Source organism: Diceros bicornis, chromosome 5 (assembly GCF_020826845.1).
Source record: "Diceros bicornis minor isolate mBicDic1 chromosome 5, mDicBic1.mat.cur, whole genome shotgun sequence".
Taxonomy (NCBI): domain Eukaryota; kingdom Metazoa; phylum Chordata; class Mammalia; order Perissodactyla; family Rhinocerotidae; genus Diceros; species Diceros bicornis.
In genome coordinates this window covers 30,356,526-30,380,271 of record NC_080744.1, presented here as the reverse complement: position 1 = coordinate 30,380,271, position 23,746 = coordinate 30,356,526, and the positions used below count along the sequence as shown (strand labels likewise).

At 37.0% G+C, this 23,746-nt stretch overlaps 1 protein-coding gene across 1 annotated transcript; it reads right to left on the bottom strand.

Moving 5' to 3' along the window:
• Positions 1–10,722: 10,722 nt before the first annotated feature.
• Positions 10,723–11,745, bottom strand: LOC131405537 (olfactory receptor 4F15-like). The gene has a single exon (XM_058540515.1). The coding sequence runs from the start codon at positions 11,734–11,736 to the stop codon at positions 10,723–10,725; it is 1,014 nt and encodes a 337-aa protein (XP_058396498.1). The 5' UTR covers positions 11,737–11,745.
• Positions 11,746–23,746: the final 12,001 nt, after the last annotated feature.

Genomic DNA, 23,746 nt, shown 5'->3' with positions numbered 1-23,746 from the left:
GTCTTATAAATGTAATAATTTAACTAGTTAAACTTGGAAAGCATATTTGTAACAGAGAATTTCAGTTGTTCACTTAAGTTATAATGAAATATCTTTATTAGAAGTAGAATTTGTTCACTAAAGCTATAAAACTACTCACTACTCCTGTGATAAATAATCAATCACCGTTAAGTTTCTTAGACTTTCTTGCTAGTCAGAAAACTTTAGCTCCTGAATCTACTATTCTGTTGGCAGCCCCAAAAACTACACGTAAATTCAATTCAAATATCAAAAGCTCTTTCTTTCAGAATGTAGTGTCTGTAACTCAGCAACTTCCAACAGAGGGTAATAGAACAGACTAATTTAGCACTGAATCACAGGTGCACCAAAAACTTAAAACCAGAACACTTTGTTTGGTGTGTTCAAAGGCAGCTGCTTGTCCCTGCAGCCAATCTCTAATTTGGGATAGAGCCAAATTGTTTTGTTTCGTTCTGTGTTTGTTTTTTTTCTTTCCTGTAAATTTGCTGGAAAAATTAGTGAGATAATGAAAAGGAAATTCATGCAATTATTGGGTAAGGATCCAAGGTCATATGATGCTGTGAAAAGCTGTACTTTTCCACTCACGAGCTTTTATCATACTCTAAGTATCTAAAAGTAGCTTAAGGAATTGAGAAAAGGAAACAGAAGCAATGAGGGATAATAAATTCTGAGGAGCAAAACCAAACCACAAGCAATGACCACACTGAACTGTTGCTGGCCAGTCATGAAACAAATCACAGGAATGTTGAAAATGGACAAGCTGTGGGGCCGGCCTGGTGTGTAGTCATTAACTTCGTGCACACTGCTTCGCCAGCCTGGGCTTCATGGGTTCGGATCATGGGCGTGGACCTATGCACTGCTCATCAAGTCATGCTGTGGTGGCATCCCATATACAAAATAAGAGAAGATGGGTACAGATGTTAGCTCAGGGCTAATCTTCTCACAATAAAAGAAAAAAGAAAAAAAAAATGGACAAGCTGTACCATCACCTCACTCTAAGTTAACAAACACTCCCTAAACTATGCCTCAATAAATACTTCAACTAAAATTTGTTCAAGGAGTCACTACTATAGTAGTTGTGAATAAAACCTTTGCCTCTAACTTGCCTTTGCCTCTAAACCAGTCTCAGTTTCCATTTTGTTGATGCAGTGAAGAAATAAATAAATAAAAATTAAGAGATTGAGAAAAGTGTTGAATGGAAACATCTTATTAAATCCAATCCAGTAACAGTGTGAAAAATCAAAGATTGGTAGTTTGGAGAAAAGGAGCAAGTCTGTTAAAGCCAAAAGTCCACGATCCAACTCTGTCCCATTTGGGGAAAACAAAGTCTATAAATTTTACTGATTGGTTGGTAGTATCCAGGTCTATAGGTTAGGTAAGCACTAACCCACCTGGCTAGCTGGTCTACTGCAAGTGAGGTGCCAGAGTCTAGGTGGTGTCACTCATTGAGGTCTGCAAAGGTGTCTGCAGAGCTAGTTGGCCAAGATAATTTAAAGAAAACTAAAATCATGACGCTCATACAAAGTCATTAATCAAAGAGAGAATGGTAAGATGTTAAAACCAGTTCAAATAGGGATTTGACTTACAGATAATTATATTCTCTATTGAAAAAAATGTATTTGCATTACCATGAACAGAAATCATTTTCATTGCTCTGAACAGGAAACGTACATTATTATTAGTTTCCTACAAGTTAATTTCTATCTCTATAGGGTTGTAAAACAGCCCAGTTGAAGACAAAGGCCCACATTCCTAAAGAATCATATAATCCCAGAGGATCCCCTAGACAATGCCCAGTATTCCATTGAAAGGGCACCCAATAATCTCTTTGCCCATCTCCAAGTCATTCTCAATTTTTCCTAACAGAAAGTATTTCCCTGTTGCCAAGACCAAAACCTGATTAGATTGAGGTAGAGAAGCCTGTCTTTCCTCCAGTGCAGTCAAATGATGTTGAAAGAAAAGGATAATTCTCCTCTGGGACATCCATTGGCCAAATCTAAGTGCCTCACTGCAAAGAAACTGGTCTGCAAGAATATTGAAAATGCTGTCCCAAGGTGATTTGGTTTGAGTGCATTCTGCATGACATCAAGTTACAGTCAGTTGAGTCCTGAGGCTGACCCCACGTGAATCGAGTTTCTCTATTTGACCCTGATATAACAGAGATAAACAGAAACATGGTCAATGTGTTTTGCAGTTCCTTCACCTCAGACACTCTTGCTCTACAAGCAGAATTTAATATTGAAGTGGGAGTAGGAGGTGGTCTAGAAAGAGCTATCCCTATAAAGAATTGTCAAGTCACAAATTCCTCAAAGGTGGAATTGTTTTGCTCCAGACATGGATATAATTATTAAACGATGCACTGACATAACATTGTCATATTATCAAGAAAAAATAATCAAAGTCACAAAAAAATTGTGGATCTACAGATAATACAAGAATCAATCCTATCAGAAAAACTGTAGAACAAATTATAAAAATGTAATATGGGAAGAGCAAAGTTTATCTATTTTTTCCTCTCTTGGCCTTTCTCTTGCTAGAAAAAAATTGAATTCTCTATCTTTGGAACTTGGTGCAACTGTAGGAATAACTGTTTACAATCACAATTTTCTCTCCTCTTCCTTTCCCACTAGCCTAGCAAATCACAAGTAATGAATATCTTAGTTGAGGGTTATTTCTTCCCATTCATAACAGTGACCTAAAGAAAGTTAAAACCCAGTAGGAGTGCAACCAGTATGTACGGTTCATACAGATAAAACACAGAAATAAGCTAAAAAGCCAGGGAATATAGAGAAACTATATAGTTAAATATATTGAAAATATAGAAAGCAATAGATGACTTGAGGGAGAAAAAAATGGTAAAACTAAATTACCAAATAAGTCATCATTTGGCCTCTAACCAGACAAAACTGACTTAACAACATAAACTAACTGATAAAATCTTTCTCATTTTAGCTTTAAAATCGACAAGAAAATTGGATAAATGCCTAAGGCTATTGATAAGAAGCGGTAAGAATGGAACTGGAAAATGCTCTGTTTTGATTATGTTTTTTTTCCTTTTTAGATGAGGAGGGAAAAGTTTCCCACCTTAAGGGAAAAATATTAATTTCTCTTTGAAAGATAATTATATGAACGCAATATAGCTAGACAGAATGTTTACATGAATTTGTGAAAAAGTTTGTTTTTAAAAAAGGCTGGATGCCTTTTGTAATTCTAGGATAATTGATGGATTTTGAGTATACTACATTTTAAAAGTCTTAAAACTAACTGAATAGTGTTACCACGAATTGAGTTATTCATTAAAATCACTAGCTTGAGGGTTTCAGATTTGTTGTATTAAAAAAAACTAAAAACTTAATGAGTAGTAACTAATTTCAATAAAAGATAGAAGGACTCTTTTACCTCAATGATAAGACTCAAGGTGGTTCTTTATAGTTAGAGATCAAATAAAAATAAGAGACAAAGACTAAACTGCAGACACACACTAGAAGACAGTGTCTAGTCTCCTTTGAATTTTGATTTGAGGCTATTGCCACTACGGTTTCTGATCTGAGAAAGTGAAAGAAATAGCCACTCACCCTCCTATTTTCTAAAGTAAAGAGGAATTTTAAAAAACACATTACAAATGTTAAAAGTTTGTACATATGGGGACTTTTTATACTAAGTATTTTAGTTTATAATACTATAAAAAAAACTGTATTTTTTTTTCTTACATTCTCAGTTTAGGAAATTCCTAAATAAACTATTTTAAAGCATTCATTAGTAAATTTAAGGATTTTTGTATGGAAATATCTTCCTCAAATAAAGAAATCTGCCATATTGTTAGTAAATAGGATATTTGACTTACTGCAGCAAGGGAGAACACAAACAATTTCAAAATAGGACTTAATTAGGGGAAGTGAGAGCCTGGTTTTTATGGCTTATGGGTTGACCCCACAAGTTTTTGAAGCAGGCTATCAGAAACAGGGCAAATCTTTGGATTGGTTGATGTCTTAAGGAGAGAGTTGATTCAGGCCAGACAAGGTGTTGGGTGAAGAAGGAAGTGTTATGTGAATCACAAGATATTCCCTGGTTGTAGTGACACCATTGATGGAGATGGTTGTTCCAGTTCTCAGTCTTGCATAACTGATAACTATGTTCTGGCCAAACACAGGGTCACAAAAAAAGTAGCCTGACTCCTGATCTACATCATTGTCAGGATCTCTAGATGGCATCGTTGTCACAGAAACAACAGTTTGAAGTCTTATTGGGAGTGATCTCCATGCTCATTTTGTCAAATGATGGATTGTTGGATCATCTGATATGACAGTAACTGTATAGCAGCCCCTAAAACTTCGGAAATTACTTGTAGTTACAATATGCAGAAATTCAAGGGCAGAATAATGATTAAACACTGTACAGTGCTTCAGAGAAGTCATTTAAATTACCAAACTCATGGTAAAATAATGTGTTCCTGAATCTATTTACCTACGTTGGTGAACCAAGTAAAAACATTTTTTTTTTTTTAGTTTAGAGATTAATTGTTTCATCTGGCTTATATATTTATGTAAGTCCAACAAAAAATGTGGGCAGTAGCACAGGCGCAACTTGCTTGGTTAGCTAATAGAAAATCTAAAGCTTTTTGCTTGTCCATTAACACACTGGCTAAAATGTTTAGACCTGAACCTCAAAAGCTGTCAGAGTCATTTATAAATTTGGCTAAGGTTAATACAAATTTCTAACCATGTTTTCCAATTAATAATCCCCCTATAGGAATCTCCATTTGGATGGAGCCATAGAAAGTAAATCAGTGATGCTCTGGAAAATTCTCCAAGTTTTAGGTGTTGCAAGGCTTTCTTGAGAGGATGAGGGAAAAATATTCATGCCTGTTGATAAGACTGAGTGTATTACGTGAGTTCCTTGTGGTATCTGGCCATATCTGCTTGCAATAGAGTGGAGTCTAAGATCAGATGAGATTCTTAGATGCACAGATTGGCCTGTTACTAACCCACAGAGCAAGAGACTATGAGCCAGGGAAGTTCAAATATTTCTGAAAGTTTGATTAATTTTAACTTGAGAATTCCATTTGTCTTTTCCACTAGGCAAGAAGATTAGAGATAGTATGGATAGCGGAGTTTTTGTGTAAGTGATAATGCCTTGCAGAGTTCTTTAATGAGAGTCTCATGATTCCCCAAGTGAGAAACATGAAACGGTAAATTTTTGCCTGTGTCAGAGCCGTAGATCTTTAACAGAGAAAGACTTTGACCATTCTGAAAACAAGCATACAAAAAACAAAACAAAACACAACACCATATTCATATCCCACTGCAGGGAGTAATAGTAGAAGTCAATTTGGAAGTATTCAAATGAGCTGTGAGATTTTGGCCCCGATGTACGTCCAGTCTTGAGAGTTTTGCAGGATTATATCGTTGGAAGATGAGGCATGTATTAGAGGTGTTTAAAGTGATTTTTCTAAAATTTCCCTGGCAGTATTGATTTAGAATGATGGCCAATTTTTTCCTTACTATGGTGGATGAGCTCCCATAGAATCATAAGAAGATTTCTACTCGAAACCATCTGGGGCTATAACACAGGTATACTGGAAATGTATCTTCATGTAATTTACATCCATATCATTTTCAATATTCTTTTTTTGATGTTGGAAACTAATTTGGGCATTCAAGAATGACCCCTTTGAACTCTTCCAAAGTCTTATTTCAGGGAAGTATTACAGGCGCAAGCAACTTTTTAAGGAGTTTATACTATTACTCCCTACAATGGGACATTCTCATTTACAAAAAAATCCATTGTCCATAGCATCGCCAATATTCTGGGATAGTAGAATAGTAGAAAAGACAAATATAATACTCAAAATTCTTCAAAATTAGTCAAACTTTCAGAAACATTTGAACTTCCTTGGCTCAGAGTCTCTCACCTTATAAGATAACTAGTTGCAGTGCTTTTTAATATAACATGCTTCTTTAAATTTTAGTGTGGAGACAATTAAGAAAAGAATTTGCAAATCCTTGATCGCAAAGGATGAAGTGCATCTCTAAAAATGTTAGTTCATACAAGTTTAAAGCATAATAATAATAAATGCCATACATCAGAGACTCAACTTCCAGATTGCAAATAGTAGTTTTAATTAAATGACTACTAAGAGATGAAAATATAGGTGCCTAGGCTACATCCAGATCCAGGGATTTTCACTAAGTTCTTCTGTGAATTCTCTTCATTAATGAGCTCTTCTCCTTGGCTATATCTCTGATTTTAGAAGCATAATAATCTTATCAATCAACATTATATAGATTGATCAAAGAGCATAAGATCAACTTGCCCTTTACTTCGACTGTTGCTAAATCCACATGAAGGAAGCCTTTAACTCATTTCATTCTATGTCTCCCTTCCACTAACTCCTGATGAAAGTAGACTATTCTTTCTCCAAAGACTCAATTCTCTTGAACTGCAAATTTCCAAAGTCAAGGGCAGTTTATAATATTTATATACCATCTGTCCATAACTCCTGGAACACTCCTGTACATACAGTACATAATCACTTATCATTAGGAGATACAGAGATCAAATATACTAAATCTGCCATAGTTTCCCATGTAAATATTGTCATATTTGACTGCTCTATAAAAATTCTGAGAGGATTTTAATGAAAGTATGTATGACTGGATTTCAGTGTTTCCCTCTAAGTCAGTCTGCAAGACATTCTTGGTGCCAACTCCAGTTGGTCTCACTCCTACTTTCAACAATAACTACCCAAGATTAAAACTGGAATCAACCAGTCCAAAGGGTATTTTCTCATGAATTATGCAGAGAATTATAGATTGCCATTATAAGCTCCATTTTTAAAGGGTACAGCAATTGCATGTGAAAGCAGTCTAGTATCCCCAGTGGTACCAAACTCAGAGGTTGACTCAAACTCATTCAATGAATGAAGGATCTGCAGACCACTCAGATATGCTTCCCTTTCAGAGAGGATGATAAAATGTATAATGATCTATAGGTTCACCAAAGACACACTAGGAAAAAGACAACACAATTTTTGAGACTAAAAATAGTGGCCATTAGTATTCTTTTATAGGTCAAGTATAAGGCAAATAAATTACCACCAGTTTTTGATTTACATAGGCTAGCAAAATGCCTCTGTCAATATTCAACATCAAAAATCTCTGAAAAATACTGGGGTTTAAGATATTTTTCATGTATTTGACTATTTTAGGAGCTTCTTTCATTATTACAGCATTTGTTATAAAAAATATAAAAATTACAGTTAAGTGCAAGAAGATAATAAAAAACCACCTATATCCACTACCCAGGGAGAAATATCACTATTAACATTTTGGCTTATATACATACATTGTTTTAAAAATAGTTCAAATTTTAAGTCTTACTTTATTACCTCCCTTTTCACTTGTTAATCTGTCTTGAGGAACTTTCCATGTTGTTAAATATGCCTTATACAACAGCTGAAATATATGTATAGAACATAGTTCCACTATGTTCATAACATAAATTATTTAACTCAGAATTGTTTTACCATCAACAAGGAACTACATAAATATAAGGGGAAAAAAGAATATAGACAAATTGGTCCTAAATGAAGAAAGGTAAGCTAGGGGTCCCCAGGTCCAATATTAAATCAATTTTATAAGAAATAACATAATGACTGAAAATTCAGCTTCTGAAACCAGACTGCCTGGATTTAAAGTCAAAGCTACCATGTACTAACATTTGACAAATCATTTAACCTCTCTGTGTCTTCATTTCCCAATCTGTAAATAGGGACGATAACAGTATCTATCTCAAGGATTGCTGTGAGGATTAAATGAGTTAATACAGGTAAAGCTAAGAGCGGTACCTGAAACGTAGTATGTACTCTGCAAATATTCACCATTATTATGTTTACCAATGAACTAAAGAAGGAAGTAAACTATTAAATCTTCAATTTGGCAGGTGACACAAAACAATGAAAGGACATACCACAATACTATGAAAACACAAGGTAATAGAGATATACCACAAGACATTTGTGTGTGTGTGTGTGTGTGAGAGAGAGAGAGAGACAAAAAAGTAGAAGGTAAGTTTAATGTGCATTAGAAGATAAAACTATTTTATTTTTAAGTCAATAGACTCCAAGCAAATGATTACAGTCCAGGAAAGAAACTCGGGCTAATTTTTAAATTGTTAAAGCCTTTTCAAATATCGTCTCACTTAGTCATAACCATAAACCTATGAATTCCATTGCGGCCTTTGAAGAAACTGAAATTCAGAGAAGTTAAGTAACTTCGGTAAGATAACACAAAAAGTGAGTTGGTGCTGTTGGGATTAGAATCTCTGAATTTTCACTGCAAATTTTGTGGGATGCTATACTGCTTTTCATTTTAGACTCTTGTTTTAAAACAAGGACTGTGATATTGAGGGCTTAGGCAAGTCTATATGTTGAACACCCCAATTTTTCCTGTCTTCTATTTTTGTAAATGAAGTTCTATTGGAACTCAGCAATGTCTATTCATTTATGTATGGCTATTTCAATACAGCAACAGCAGAATTGAGTGGTTGCAACAGAGATCATATCGGCCACAAATCAAAAACTATTTATAATCTTTCCCTTTACAGAAAAAGTTTGCCAACTCGTGATCTGCTTGACTGAAAATAATGTTGAGAACATTCTTCAACATATGGAGCAAAGCATGAAAGTAAGATTTGTGAATTAGAATGTGTAAGAAATGACAGATCCTAAAGATGATTGCTACTTTTTAGTCATAATCAAAAGGTGGAAAAAATAAAGCAGAACAAGTGAAGAGAGAGATATGGGATACAAACAGATAATGAAGCATGATTTTAATAAATGTACCAATCATGGGGCAGGATATCTTAAAAACAGTAGTGTGGTTATCCTGAGAAACAAACTTATTTACATCGTTATTTGATACGTGTCAAACGTATTATTAAGTTATTTGGAAACTGAAAAGTAAAGGTTAATATAATCTTTGATTTCTATATCTTTAATATAAAAATCTCTCCTTCTTTTCAGAGAAGAATGTCACCCATTCTTGAATGATAACAACATAAACCCCGCATAATATGGGTAACAAACGTCCACAAACACTCAGTATTATACAGTAGAAAGGTGGTCCCAGTTCCAGTTCAAGATGGGAAGGTAAGAGGATGCTGAACTAACCTCCCACCACAAACACACCAAATCTATAGCTACATACGTAACAATTTTTTTTCTGGGGGAGAAAAAAAAAAAAAACTAAAAACTGCCTAGGCAACTCCTATGCGGGGCCAACAGGCCAAGAAGCCAAGGAGACAAGGCCCTCAGATAATCAAGTAGGAGAGGCTGGGACACAATTTTGTCATAATCCACCCCAATCCTCTTAACCACCCCCCCTCAACCCCTGCATGGCAACCCAGTCCTGAGGGAACTCAAAACCCAGAGCTTCTCCCTGAGGAGTGAAGGGTTGGAACCCCACAATGGGCAGCCCCAACTTTTAAGACCTGCACCTGAATGACAAGCCTCCAAAACATCTAGCTTGAAAAACAGCCAGGCACTTGTCCAAGAGAAACACAAGGCTATAACAACCTGATAATCAGCTCTTAAACGGCTCATCAGTTTGAACTCACCTGCCTCAGGGCCCAGGGTGGAAGCTGCCGATCAAGGCCACCCAGATTTGGTGTGGGAGAGACTCATTGGATCCTGCTTTTCTTGGAGTGCGGGCCTGAAGGCGAAGCATGGGATTTGACACACATTTGGAGGCCTGCTGGGGCGCTCTCCACTCTCCAGAGACAGAGACTGGCAGGTGCCATCTTCCTGCTCTCCCTTTGCCACAACAGTATCTCCTGGAGGGGAGCTTTAACCCGCTTCTGGTGCCCCTGTTGTTTACCTCTGGGGCCCCAGTCTTTAGGGCTGCCACCCAGAGGATGCCCCTTGATCGCCTGGCTTTGGTAGCCAGGGGGACTTGTGTTCCTGGGTCCCATAGGACTATAACAATGGGAGAGAGAGTCCTTGGCTGGCTACCACCCCTAGGCACTGCACAGACAGCAGGCTGAGCACACCCCCAATCGTTCCGTGAAAGAGACCTATTTGCTTGTCCTCGAGCTTAGGCCTGAGGGGTGGGCTTCAGGTTTGGCACACATGTAGAGGCCAGCAGAGGGATATGCTTTCAGGGAAATAGCCCAGAGCAAACCATCCATGCACTCTCCCTCTGCCTTGCTACAGCTGACTGATATCTCCCAAACAGGAGCTTATATACTCATCTGGAACCTCAATTTTTGTGACGGCCACCCAGGGAACACCTCTGGAACACCTGGCACTGGTGGCCAGCAGGGACAACACCTGTGTAAATGTGTATATTTGCATACTTTAATAGCTGCTGCCTGAGGGTCTGGCTTCCAATCAGCCTGAATCTAGGTGCTGACTGAGATCCTCCCCTTTGGGACACTGACAGATCTTGGCACACCCTCAACTACTGGGAGCCATTAAAAATAAAATAGGCTGCTTGGACAATCACAAAGGTTTGAGAGACAAACAAAACCTAAGGGAGGGTTGAACAATGAGGTTCATCTCCTACAAGAGGCCACTCCTTAAAGAATAGGAGAAGTGGCTATTATATCTAATGCATAGAAACCAACACAGTCAAACAAAATAAAGGAACAAAGGAATACGTTCCAAATGAGAGAGCAAGATAAAACCTTAGAAGGATGGTCCCATCTTCATGAGAATTGGCTATTAGGGACAGAAAATTTATCAATAGTCACCTGGAAATTTTGTGCTTCAATAAAGCCATTTAGTGATTTTTTTCTAAAACCCATAAACTGAATGAACACTCTCCTCATTGCTTTCTTCATCTCTCTGTTCCTAAATGTGTAAATTACTGGATTTAGAAAAGGAGTTAAAACTGCATCAAATATGGCTAGAAATGTATCCAGATGTGTTGAAGGAAGGGGCCACATATAGAAAAAAAACAGTGGACCAAAGAATAAAACCACCACAATAATATGAGCTGATAGAGTAGAAAGAGCCTTGGATGAACCACTTAAGGAGTGTTTCCGAAGAGTGGCCAGGATGAAGATGTAAGAGAAGATGAGCAAGAAGAAAGAACCCAAGGAAATGAACCCACTATTAGCAATGATCACGACCTCCAGTTTATAGGTATCTGTGCAAGCAAGTTTGATGAGCTGAGGTATGTCACAGTAAAAGCTATCTAATTCATTAGGGCCACAGAAGGGCAAGTTTACCATAAAAGCTAATTGGGCCAATGAGTGAATGAAACCAATGGTCCAGGCAAATACTAAAATCAAAATGCACATTCGTGGGCTCATGATGGTCGGGTAATGGAGAGGCTTACATATGGCCACATATCTGTCAAAGGCCATGGCGATGAGTAACACCATCTCAGTGCCTCCAATAGCATGGCTAAAGAAGATCTGAGCTATACAGCCCCCAAAAGAGATGACTTTCCACTTCCTGAAAAGATCACAAATCATCTTAGGTGCTGCAATAGAGGAAAATGTCATGTCAATGATTGAGAGATTGGCTAACAGAAAATACATAGGGGACTGTAAGAAAGGGTCGGAGGTCACGGTGACCACTATAAGGAGGTTTCCCATCATACTAGACATATAGAAAAGACAAGAAAAGAAAAAAAGAAAAAGCTGGATCTCCCAGGAATTGGAGAGTCCCAGGAACACAAACTCAGCCACCACAGAGTGGTTGGATCCATTCATTGGCTCATTTGGTAGGTTCAATCTCCTGCTACCTAAAGGGAGAAAATAACACAATTCAAGTTAGTACTGTATATTACTACCCTCTATTGAAAAACGTATAAGTTTTGGAAGTCAAATATTACCTAACATTTCACAAAAATTAAATAACACCATTTTGGCCACTGTTGCTGTAGTTATATATGAAAGTAGCTGAGTTCCCAGGTGGCCTTGCTAAAGCAAGGAATGGTGAGTGATCTAGTGGAGTGGCCCCCGTGGCTACACCTGATGAAACCACAAACAAAGAGCATTCGATGTTAAATTGCCTTATCAGTATGATCAATGTTAACTATCCTCTTCCTGAAGGAGTAATAACCAATCACATATACTAGACAGGCAAAAGAGGACTATTGTATGACAAAGACACTTATAAGATACTGTGACTCTGATTTTGTTGCTCAAGCCAGAAATTATCCTTGTCTATTTTACACTTCCCAAAACATGATTAATTCTTTAATATACGGATCAAATAGTACCTCATCTGTCTAACCTTCCTCATGCATTTACTTGCTACATTTAGAATTAGTCACATGTCTATTTCCTCCATATGATTATAAACTGGTCAAGGTTATAATTCATCATGCTTTTCAATTTTTATCCCAATACAGTATCTTACAAATATTAATTGGTGAAAAACACAGATTTTTGAGTGAATGAATAATTGGACCAAGGTAGTTTGTATCTTTTGACTCATTCCATTCAACAAATATTCATCAATCACCTACTGTGTGCCAGGAAGTAGTCTAAGCACTAGAATATAGCCAAGGAAAAAATAACCAGAATCCCCTAACCTCATGGATTTACATTTTGGCAGAGAAAGAAAGAAAATTAAAAAATAAATACACAAAATGATATATAGGGTGTCAGATGATGATTTCATTACAGAGAAAAATTAAGCAAGGAAGGGGAATAGGGCAGGGGAATGGGGAGAGCTTTTATAAAAAAGAATTGATGGGAAACTTCTTGCTGATAAGTTGACTGATTAGAGGGCTAAGGAATGTGAATGGGCAAACCAAGAAGGTATTTGGAGGAAGAATATTCCAGCAGAAATAACAGCAAGAGTAAAAGCCCTGGGGTGTGAGCTCACTTGCTGTGTTCAAAGAACTACAAGGAGGTCATAAAGGCCAAATCTGAGTATGTCAGTGATGGGGTGGCCGGTGTACAGTAGGACCTTAAAAGTCATTGTAAGGACTTTGGTTATTATTTTGAATGAGAGAAGCAACTGGATTGTGAACAGGGGAACAAGAAAATCTGTCTTACATTGTTAAAGGATCACTCTGGCTGCTGCACTATGAATAAACTTCAAAGCCTCAAGGATAGAACCAGAGAGATTAGAAGCTATTGCAATAATCCAAGCAAGAGAGGATGGTGACTTAAATCAGGGTGAGAAGGGTAGAGGTAGTGAGGGGTGGTTATATTCTGGATATAGTGAGATGATGCATGGTGAAATTTCCAAGGCTATACATAACCCTGGCTATTGGGAAATTGTGAAATAGTACACCTCAGTGCAGAGGGTTCATATGAAAATAAACAAAAAAGACCCCAAAACTACAAAATTATGAAAGGTACTGATAGAGTAAATATACATTTAGTCATCACATTTAGTAAGGACTCCAGCATAAAGAGACATCTGAAGCTTTAAGAAGGGAGTCTGAGGGAAATAAAAAGTAATCCCTTACACAGCAAGTGGAAAGCTATGGAACTCAATAGCACAAATAGTGGTACAGGCTGAAAATGTTGTCATAATCCAGTAGGAATTTTTGAGTGAAGGGGACAAAATATTCTGTTTATTTTTCTAAAAGCTAAGTCATTGACCTCTCTATTACAATATGACCAAATTATCAACCCCAAACACATCCAAAAATGCAAATGAAGAGCAAAATACTAGAGCAGCAGAAAGATTAGTTTCTACCTTCAGCCAGAAAAATCTCAACTTAGTTATTGTCGGGCCTGAATGTGTCCAAAAGACAAAATGTCTCCCTGCTGTGGTTGGCCACAGTGGCTGACTAACCAAGGGCAGACCAGATTGCACATGAGCAAAGATTCAGATATAGTTCATAAAGAAGGCATTAGCCACTTATACCACAATGAATGGCATACGGTATAAGGAAGTCATTCTCTTTCTGTCTTATGTGCATTTATCCTGCCAAGACATCTAGAACTATGATAAAAGTCTGTGTGTACTCAACTGAAGACCCCCAGAGATGAACATTGGAATATTACAGGCAAGTGTCAGTTTTACCTCCATTTAAGAAGTTTACTGTTTCTAATTTAGGCAGAGAGGAAGTTACTATTCCTTAGTCTCTCTTTATAGGTATATAACCAGGGCGAATTAAACACTAAGAAATATTTAGCTCTAAAAGTAGAGCTAACGATTATAGTACAACTCTGCTGTTATTGAAACCTAATAATTATCAGAAACCTTAGCAAAAAGGAAATTGCAAATTCCTCCTACTTCCACCCATGGCTGATAGGTAAAGAATTCCTATTCTCAAAGTTTTATAGGACTGACTGAGGAGGGTAAAAGCATTTGAAGCAATATTCAAATGGTTCCTTGAATGCTAGAATTAAAAATACATAAAGAACATGACATTTCATCGACACTCTCCAAAAGCTGAAGGAAGATAGGCTTCAATCTAGAATTCAAGAGTAAACAAAGCTGGAGCATCAATAAATGAAATGATGTAAGCAAAAGAAATGTAACAATAAGGGGCCTGTATTATCTGCTGTATGAGTAAATCAGTACGGTCATCTCCTATCCAGTTAGGTTTAATGGAATATCATATACTTTTGCTATTACCAACCTTTGTTTGTGATATAAAACACTAAAGGTCTGTGTTTGAAAAATTACTAATAGAGAAGTAATAATAACCTTAATTAAAAATGATCAAAAATTTTTGTTTAAAAAACAAACATAGACCCCCCCAAAAAATCTATTTTGCTGAGTTGATTATAAATTCCAGTTCCTCCCATCCTGATCTATACACTGGCTCATTTTTAATAGTTTATTTAATAACTGATTTTTTAAAAAGTGGATTTCTATTAAATATCTCTGCAAGTCACTTGAACAGAAACTGCATGATAGGAAAGCAATAATAGAGTCTAATTAGCTATTTGGCTGAATAATTTATCACATGGAATAACAAGTCACTGTGGTGCAAAAGAAGTCAACCATGAGTTATGATAAATAATTTCATTAAATATAAGATCTCCTTTTGGAATTGAAGTACTGCAACTACCTTGCAGAAGTATATTAGCAATGATCAGAGGTGGGGAGCAAATTCAGGATATGTTAAAAAATACTTCCCCAATCTGTGCACTTTTACTGTAGGACTTATCAAATGCAGGGGAATTATGCCCTTTTAAGTCTGTTTCATTAAACCAGTATTCTTGTCGAGGATGCTTTACTTATCCACAAGGGACATTCGGCAATATCTGGAAACATTTTTGGTTGTCACAACTGGGGTGGAGAGGAGGGAGAGCAGATGTGTTACTGGCGTCTAGTGGGCAGAAGCCAGGGATGCTGTTGAACATCCCACAATGCACAGGATAACAGTGTAGCTCCCCACAACAAAGAATTACCCAGCCCCAAATGTCAATAGTGCAAAAGTTGAGAAACCCTGCATTAAACTATAAGTTTCTCCAGGGAAAAGTCAGAGACTTGTATATTATTCTATTAACCCACGTCCCCCAGCACCCTTTCCAACACATGAAGTGCTTCTAATTAGTGTTTGTTGAAGGGGTGAATGAGTAAGTGAATGGGTGGATGGATGCAGGAATGGAGGGATGATGAATAAATGGACAGAAAGATGGATGGAAGAGGAACAAAGGAAGAAAGAAAGATCTCTAAACAATTGCTAACAAGTCATTTTTAGAAACACTAGGAGCCAATAATGACCACACTCCTTAAAAATGTAAACTTCATGGAAGAATTCATCATCCCTACATGAAAAACTTGGCCATATACCTAATGTGCTCTCTAATTTGGTAGATAGAATTAGAATTTTCCTAGGCACCCAAGCAATAAATCTGGGAAATAGTATACTAATGTCCTTAAGGGTTAGACAATAAGAAACGACAAGTCTTTTACATCCTTACATAAATTGTTTTTTCTGATCACTTTTTGGGAGCAGCGGCTAACTCAAATGTAGATATTTAAGCAAGTGGGAGTTTTGATAGCATAAATAGCCGAATAAATTTGAAACATCTAGTACTGTCCAAATATAATAAGCCTAAATGAGATACATTGGAATGAAGTATTGGACAAAGAAATAGGGAAAATAGGGAGTCTGAATATGGTTCTGATAATCTAAAGAGGAAAAAGAAGTAAAGCAAAGGACTGAATACCAGAAGACATTAACAAGTATATGGCGTGTATCTTCAGAGTTTCAAAGACAAGAGTTGCTCCTGATTGAACACACAAAACTAGAGGAAGGCATCCAACTGCCCCTGAAAGAGTGATTCTGAGCCATTTTTGCTCTGAGAAAGCTGAGCTCCTTCTAAAAGAACACTTTAAATATTTTGTTCTCTAGGACTTTCATTTACAACCATACTTTTCCTAATTAAAGGCCATTAAAGATACAGTGACACTTTAACATTTGCTATCTGAACAGCATCACTTGTTTTGTAGACTTACATGGATTTGATCAGTTTCCCAGAAGAGGTTCTCATCATTTTAAAGTTTATAGTTGAAGACATAGAATGAATGTCCCACTAAAAAACCCGTAGAAATAAACCAGCGATATATAAAGTGAATTTCTGGTCCAGCACATATATATAGATCAGTGGCATATCTAAATCGTCTAAGACATATTACTTGAGAATTCAGTATCTCTCTTGTTTGGATATTCCTATGCGTTATCAATTTGATGGTCCAAAACTTCTTCCCTGCTTCCAACTGAACTTTCTAGTTTTTAATTTTAAGCCTATACCCACTTATCTTTTGCTCTGTGAAAGAGAAATAAAGCTGTTATCGAGAATCCTTTTAAATAAATCCTTACTGTACTCGAATTAAGTAACCAAATTAAGTTGTCCCTTCGTTTCACTTTTTTTCTTAAGATCAATTTCCATACTCTTGGATTCCTAAATGTGTTATTGTCTCTGAACCTTATCTATATCTATTTAACATTGTGGTGGCCAAAACTAGAGAGGGAGAAAAAACAATTAAATTTCCAACAAATATAGATCACACAGAAGGATTAATTCCCCTTTGATACCATTATAGCAGTTTTTCTACATCAAAGTCCAAAATGATGGTAGGTGTGTAGTTAGGCATGCAAGTGGAGTCAGGTGAGTTCTAAGGAAGACGGTTTACCAGTCATTCCTTCTCCAAATTCTGTACGCATCATTTTATTTTAGTCCCAGGAAACGCCATGGAGAACTAGTCTCTAGTGGATTTCTTCCTTTTTTAACTTTTCTGTAAATAGAGAAATAAAACAGAGTAAATGGTCTTGACTTCTAACTTCTGTGGGTTATTAATTTCCTTTCACTCCAATCAAAAAGGTTAATGAGATAAAAGTAAATAAATTCCTTTCTAAATCACCATTTGAATCCCCAAATCCCTTGCCTATGCTAAAGACATTGCATTCTTCTGACCCTGACTCTTCTCCATAGCTTTAATTTCACCCTGCAAACGTAAGGCACGTGTTTAGCACCAGGTAAAAGTCCAAGTCAGTTATTTGCCTTTTTCCACAATCTATAGCCCCTTATATACTCCCTAATGTGATCTGTTCCTTCTTCCCTACATTATAAACTACCTAACCACAACCAAAAATTTGTTTGATATCTGCAAATGGAAATTCTGCTACTAAGACTATTTTTCTGAAACTGAATTTAACAGATCAAGTTTGATTTTTTTTTCTATTGTTGTCTTGACTTTCCATCTTTCTACCTACCTGATCCCAGACCACAGCATCTTCAGGGAACTAGAACACCTTAGTAACTGAGCTTCTGCTTGTGCCACTGCTGTTATATAAAAAGCTGAAAGAATTTAAAAAGGTAAGTAATTAACAGCACTGGAGAATAGTGACCAGATGCTGCTTCAGAGATCTGGGTTTGCTAACTTAGCTCACGTGGCCGGGGGAATTGTCCTTGGAAACCGATTGGTAAGAACAACTTGCAGAAAAATCTTGTATTGAGTCACTGGAGAAGAAACAAAACTGAGACTGGATGTTTTAAGAACATCACCTTTGGCAATTTTACCTGTCAATTCTGACTCGCTCATTGATGGTTTCAAATGAGGCAGAATGCCTGGGAGATGTGAAGACATTTAATCAAAATCACGTGGATTTCACTATAAATTTCAATCAGCTTAAGCACACGTAATGCTGAACAGGCAGGAGAAATTGCTTGAACCTCTCTCATGTTAAAAAAATGGCATGGAAGAGATTAACAGGGTGAGCTGTTGTTCACGTTGGGTAGTCAAAGTAGCTGAAATCTGAAGGTTAAGGAGGAGCCAGCATGGGGGAGAGAGGCATGAAGAATATTTCTAGCAGAAGGAATAGCAGAGAAGGTCTGGAGGCAGAAGACAGCCATGCCTCTTTTACCCTTCATAACCTGCTCAAAGCTCTCCTTTTCCAGAAGCCTCCCAGGATTGACCCAGTGAATATCGATTATTCTGTATCTTTTTGATACTTTCAGGTTCTCCACCCAAGCAAACCCAGCAAGAAAATATGCATAAAAAGAAAATCAATGAAAGATTTACTTTACAAAAGAATGATTCCATTGAATATTCCCTTTTCAAAAGGGACTCGTTTTGTACATTTGAAATAATGTCCAACACAGAGTAGAGCCTCAATAAATGTTTGATAAGAATGAATGATTGTATTTATTAAAATGCAGGAAACATATGTCCACAATTCACTTTGAAATGCATAAAAAATGAATTGGTACATGGCTAGATGGATATATGTATGATAAAGCAAGTATAGTAAAATGTTTTTTTTTCCAGTTTTATTGAGATATAATTGACACATAACATTGTATAAGTTTAAGTTGTACAATATAATTATTGGATATATGTATGTATTGTGAAATGATTACCACATAAGTTTAATTAACATCCATCAATTCACATACACTTTTTTTTCTTGTGATGAGAACTTTTAAGACCTACTCTCTTAGCAACTGTCAAATATACATTACAGTATTGTTAACTACAATCACAGTGCCTGTGCATTCAATTCTCAGAACTTATTTATCTTGTAACTGGAAATTTGTACTTTTTGACTACCTACATCCATTTCATCTATCCCCACCCCACAATCCCCACCTCTGGTAACCACCAATCTGTTCTCTGTTTCTATGAGTTTGGGTTTTTTTTTAGATTCCACATATAAGTGAGATCATACAGTATTTGCCTTTGTCTGACTTATTTCAAGCAGTATAATGCCCTCAAAGTTCATCTATATGTTGCAAACGGCAGGATTTCCTTCTTTCTCATGGCTGAATAATATTCCATTGCATATATATACCACATCTTCTTCCTCTATTTATCACTCAATGCACTCTTACATTGTTTCCCTGTTTTGCCTGTTGTAAATAATGCTGCAATGAACATGGGGGTACAGATATCTCTTTGAAATAGTGATTTCATTTCCTTCAGATATATACCCAAAAGTGGAGTTGCTGGATTATATGGTAGTTCTAGTTTGAATTTTTTGAGGAAACTTCATACTGATTTTCATAGGGACTATACCAATTTACATTCCCACCAACAGTGCACAAGTATATGTTCTCTTGTCTTTTTGATAATAGCCATTCTAACAGGTATGAGGTGATATCTCATTGTGGTTTTGATTTGCATTTCCCTGATGATTAGGATGCTGAGCGTCTTTTCAAGTACCTGTTGGCCATTTGAATATCTTCTTTGGGAAAATGTTTATTCAGGTCCTATGGCTTTCTTTAATTGGATTATTTGTTTGTTTGCTATTGAATTGTATGAATTTATTATATGTTTGGAATATTAACCTCTTATCAGATATATGGTTTGCTAATATTTTCTCTCGTTCTTCAGGTTGCCATTTCATTTTGTTGATGATTTTCTTTGCTGTGCCAATAACTTTTTAGTTTGATATAGTCCCACTTGTTTATTTTTGCATTTGTTGCTTGTTCTTTATGTGTCATATCCAAAAAATCATTGCCAAAACTCATGTCAAGAAGTTTTTCCCTATATTTTCTTCTAGGAGTTTTATGGTTTCAGATCTTATATTTAAGTCTTTAATCCACTTCAAGTTAATTTCTGTGAGTGGTGTAAGACAGGGGCCTAGTTTCATTCTTTTACATGTGAGTATCCAATTTCCCAGGAAAACAAAACGTTTTCATCTAATCTGGACAACAGCTGTACTAATCCATATTCAATGCAGTGGGTAGGAATATAGAAGAAAGAACACCTAAATCTATCTGGGGAGATCTGAGCAGTCTTTCCAGGAGAAGTAGCATTTGAGCAGAGACTTAAGAGTTTGAGAGAGGAATGGGGGATGTAGATGAGGGTGCCTGGGAAGATATTTCAGGAGGAATTAACAGCATGTAGCATAAGACATGGCACGTTTGACATGGTTGAGAAACTGTAGTCATTTAGTACTAATAGAACATTAAGTGCAGGGTAAAGAATGGTAGGAGAAAAGACAGAGAGCTTTTAAAAAATATTGTGCCCACCCAAGACCAATTGAATTAAAATCTCTGAGAGATGGGCCAAGAGTCTCAGTATTTTTTTAAGGCCCCTCATGTAATTCTGATGCACAGCTGCTGTTGAAAACCGCTGTTCTATTCTATGCTCTTCTTTGTACTCCCATGGCACCTATCCATACCTTTATCACCATGCTTACCTCGTGACATTGAAACTGTTTCTCTCTCTATGTCCTACAGAGTAGAAGCTCCTCAATGGCAAGGATGTTTTCTTATTTTTCTCTGTGTCTCCAGTGCCTTGTACATTTTCTGGCACATAATAGATCTATATAAATATCTGTTGAACTGAGAAAAACCTAAATATGAAGGACAAATTGGATCAAAGCTAAAATATTGACCTCTCCCAATGACTCCTCAGAGGCCATTCATGTCCATGACCCACAAACTCCCTTTCAAATTCCTATGAAGACAAAGCATTTGCCTTTTGACACAGACCTATAGTCAGTCAGCTCAGGGGTATACTTCCTTAATCCCCAGGGTAGTCTGAAACAGCAATTTCAAACAATGTAATCATCTATTTCATTTTAGATGGAAAAAAAGTGTATAATATATTAACATTAATAAAATCTTAATCCTTAAAATGAACAAATGATCCTTTGAAAACTCAAAATCTCACAGAATAACTTGATAGGAGCAAAAATCATCTACTGACAATTTTAATTTTTAAAATAATTTTTAATTGCACAAAAAGCACTTGAATCTATTCTCATTTTAAAAATTAGAACATGACAAATTAAAAAAAAAAGGTCTTTGATGATGACCCTTAACCCAGGGCCCCTGCCTTCTTCTGTAGTGGTAAATGTCATGTGGTCTGTATTCTTCCAGACCTTTTTTGTTCTCTACAGTTATATAGCATTTACCTATGTATGTAAATGTATATGGGTCTAGTTTATTTCTTTTTATTGTTTTACAGAATTTCAGGGTATTAATCAAAGTCCAGTAAGGAGGAGATATCACATTAATCAAAGTGCAGTCAGGAAGAGATATCACATTCAAATGGGTGATTGAAGAGAGTTGATGGAAAGAGCGATATACAAGAGTTTCGGCAGGGTTACAAGAACCAACAAGGGGCTGTAAAGGAACCGAAGGCTGGCAAGAGCAGTGAGCTCTTATCATCCCTGGGGCTACAGAGAGATGACAAAGGAGTAGTTTTTAAAACCCCAAGTAAAAGCTGTAGCTGCAGCAGAGGGTGACCCAACAGGAGCTGTGAACAGGAAAATAATACAACCTGATTCTGTAGCTTGCCACAGGCTTATAACGCATCCTGTAGTATAGCATTTCAGCAACCCAAGTTGTGGTGCCCCAACTAGAATTGTAACTGCACCCCAGCAGGCCATCCTGCTAATCTATCAAGTCAGTCGCTTGTAAATGGTGGAGCATGTAGGTAGACTAATGAGTTCTTTATGTGTGTTAAGCTCATTATTACACTTCATTAGCTATAAAATGTGTCCCTTGGTCAGATGCAATGTTGTGTAGATAACATGGTGATTGATAAGGCATTCTATAAATCTAAAAATGACAAGGCTGGGAGACATGTTGAGGTTGGATCACTCAGAGTTTACTTACGGAAGTAGAACCACTATGAGTGATTTACAATAAGGGATTTCTTATAGAGATTAGACTTTATGCAACGGTGGAAACCATTAAGCAGTCCATGAACGACTGTTGCCACTGAAACTCATGCTGGACCTGAAGCCTGCAGAACCAGCAGTCTGGAAGGGAAAATGGACAGGAAGTGGAGGAGATGAAGGACAAACTAGAACTATGCCTATTTCTCACTGCTTCCAATTTTGATGATGCAGGTGACCTGCTGAATAAGCTGATGCTTTTCATCATAAAAATGTGCTTGCATCTGGCCGAGGGCGTGGAGGAACTACAGGTGAAGATACAGTAGGAGCTAGAGGAGCTGCAGGGCCAAGTTGTCTCATACCAGCAACGTGAGCCAGCCATATGCATGAGCTGTAACGGTACTTGCCCTATGCTGGCCTTCAGACCAGAAATGGCTACTGCTTCACTTCCATCTTCAAAATCTTACACAAACTTTTCTTATGGTGAACCCTAACATGGAAATATACACGGAAGGAGATTCTGAAAATAGAGTTCTGGTTTAGCTAAGTTGACACAATATGAAGCCATGACAGCAGACTAGTAAGGTAAATCCATTGTGAGATATGTATCTATTCCTGTTAGGATAAATCACTGCTTCTTTCATGATAGAAGAGGTCCAATGTAATCAATGTGCCACTTGGCAATTCATTAATCCCCCCAAGGAATGGTGCCAAATTGGTTTTAGCCATTGGCAGGTTGGGACTCAGCAATTGTAGACAGATAAGCTTTGTTGAAAAGAAGTCCATGATATTGAGCCCCTACATGGCTTCTATCCCTGCTACCATAGCCACTTTGCACATGGGACCATTGAGCAAGTGCTGGAGTGGTTAGGGGCAGAGGCTGACTGAAATCCACTGGATGGGTATCTAATCCACCAGATAATTAACAGCCTTCTCTAAAATGGATGCCCTCAAATTTGACTTAATTAACCAATCTAGCAGGTTATTAACACCACTCCAAGTACTCAAGTCAACACATTAATAACTGAATCTCAGGTGAGTACATGCATATCAATAAATTCCACCTTATTTAGTCTCGTTTTTGTCTTTTTCAGCCTAATAATCTTAGAATTAATTCATATACATGTTCCCCAGACTCTAATCAATATTAGCAAGATCCTAAAATTCTTTTAGTGTAAAACTGTACATTATCAGAGCAGTCCTTGTACTTCTCTGTTCAGATTATGTTGAGATCCAACTCTTGTTGTGGTCCTAGAGACATCTGCTCAGGTAAAACTAAAAATATGTTTTTATGCAAGGAAAGACTAGTTCATTCATACTTGAATGGAGGTGCTGGTCCACCAGTAAGGTGTTGGGAGATCAAGGAACTGACATTGAGTTGTGCGTGGATTATAGTGCCTTGCTTTTCACTTGAACTTTATTCTATATAAACACAAGTGATGATCTGAGTAACTGTAGTGTAACTGTGTACCACATATTATCAAAGTCCAATATCTTCCAGGTGAGCAAGATATGCAGATCTTCCTCAAAATATGAGCCAACCATTGCCAGAATACCATTTTGAGGGGCTGTTTCTTGAGACTTCTCTTTGTATAAATACTTATGTTAGGGCCCCACCAGGAAAAAATGTCATATTCAAATGAAGTAAATGAGGAAAATCTAATGTACAAAGGTATAGGCAGTATTAAAGGAAACCAACAAGGAATGGTAAAGTATCCAGG

What these genes read in the sequence shown, in the direction of transcription:
- LOC131405537 (XM_058540515.1), bottom strand. Translation starts at nt 11,736, where the DNA reads ATGAATGGATCCAACCACTCTGTGGTGGCTGAGTTTGTGTTCCTGGGA.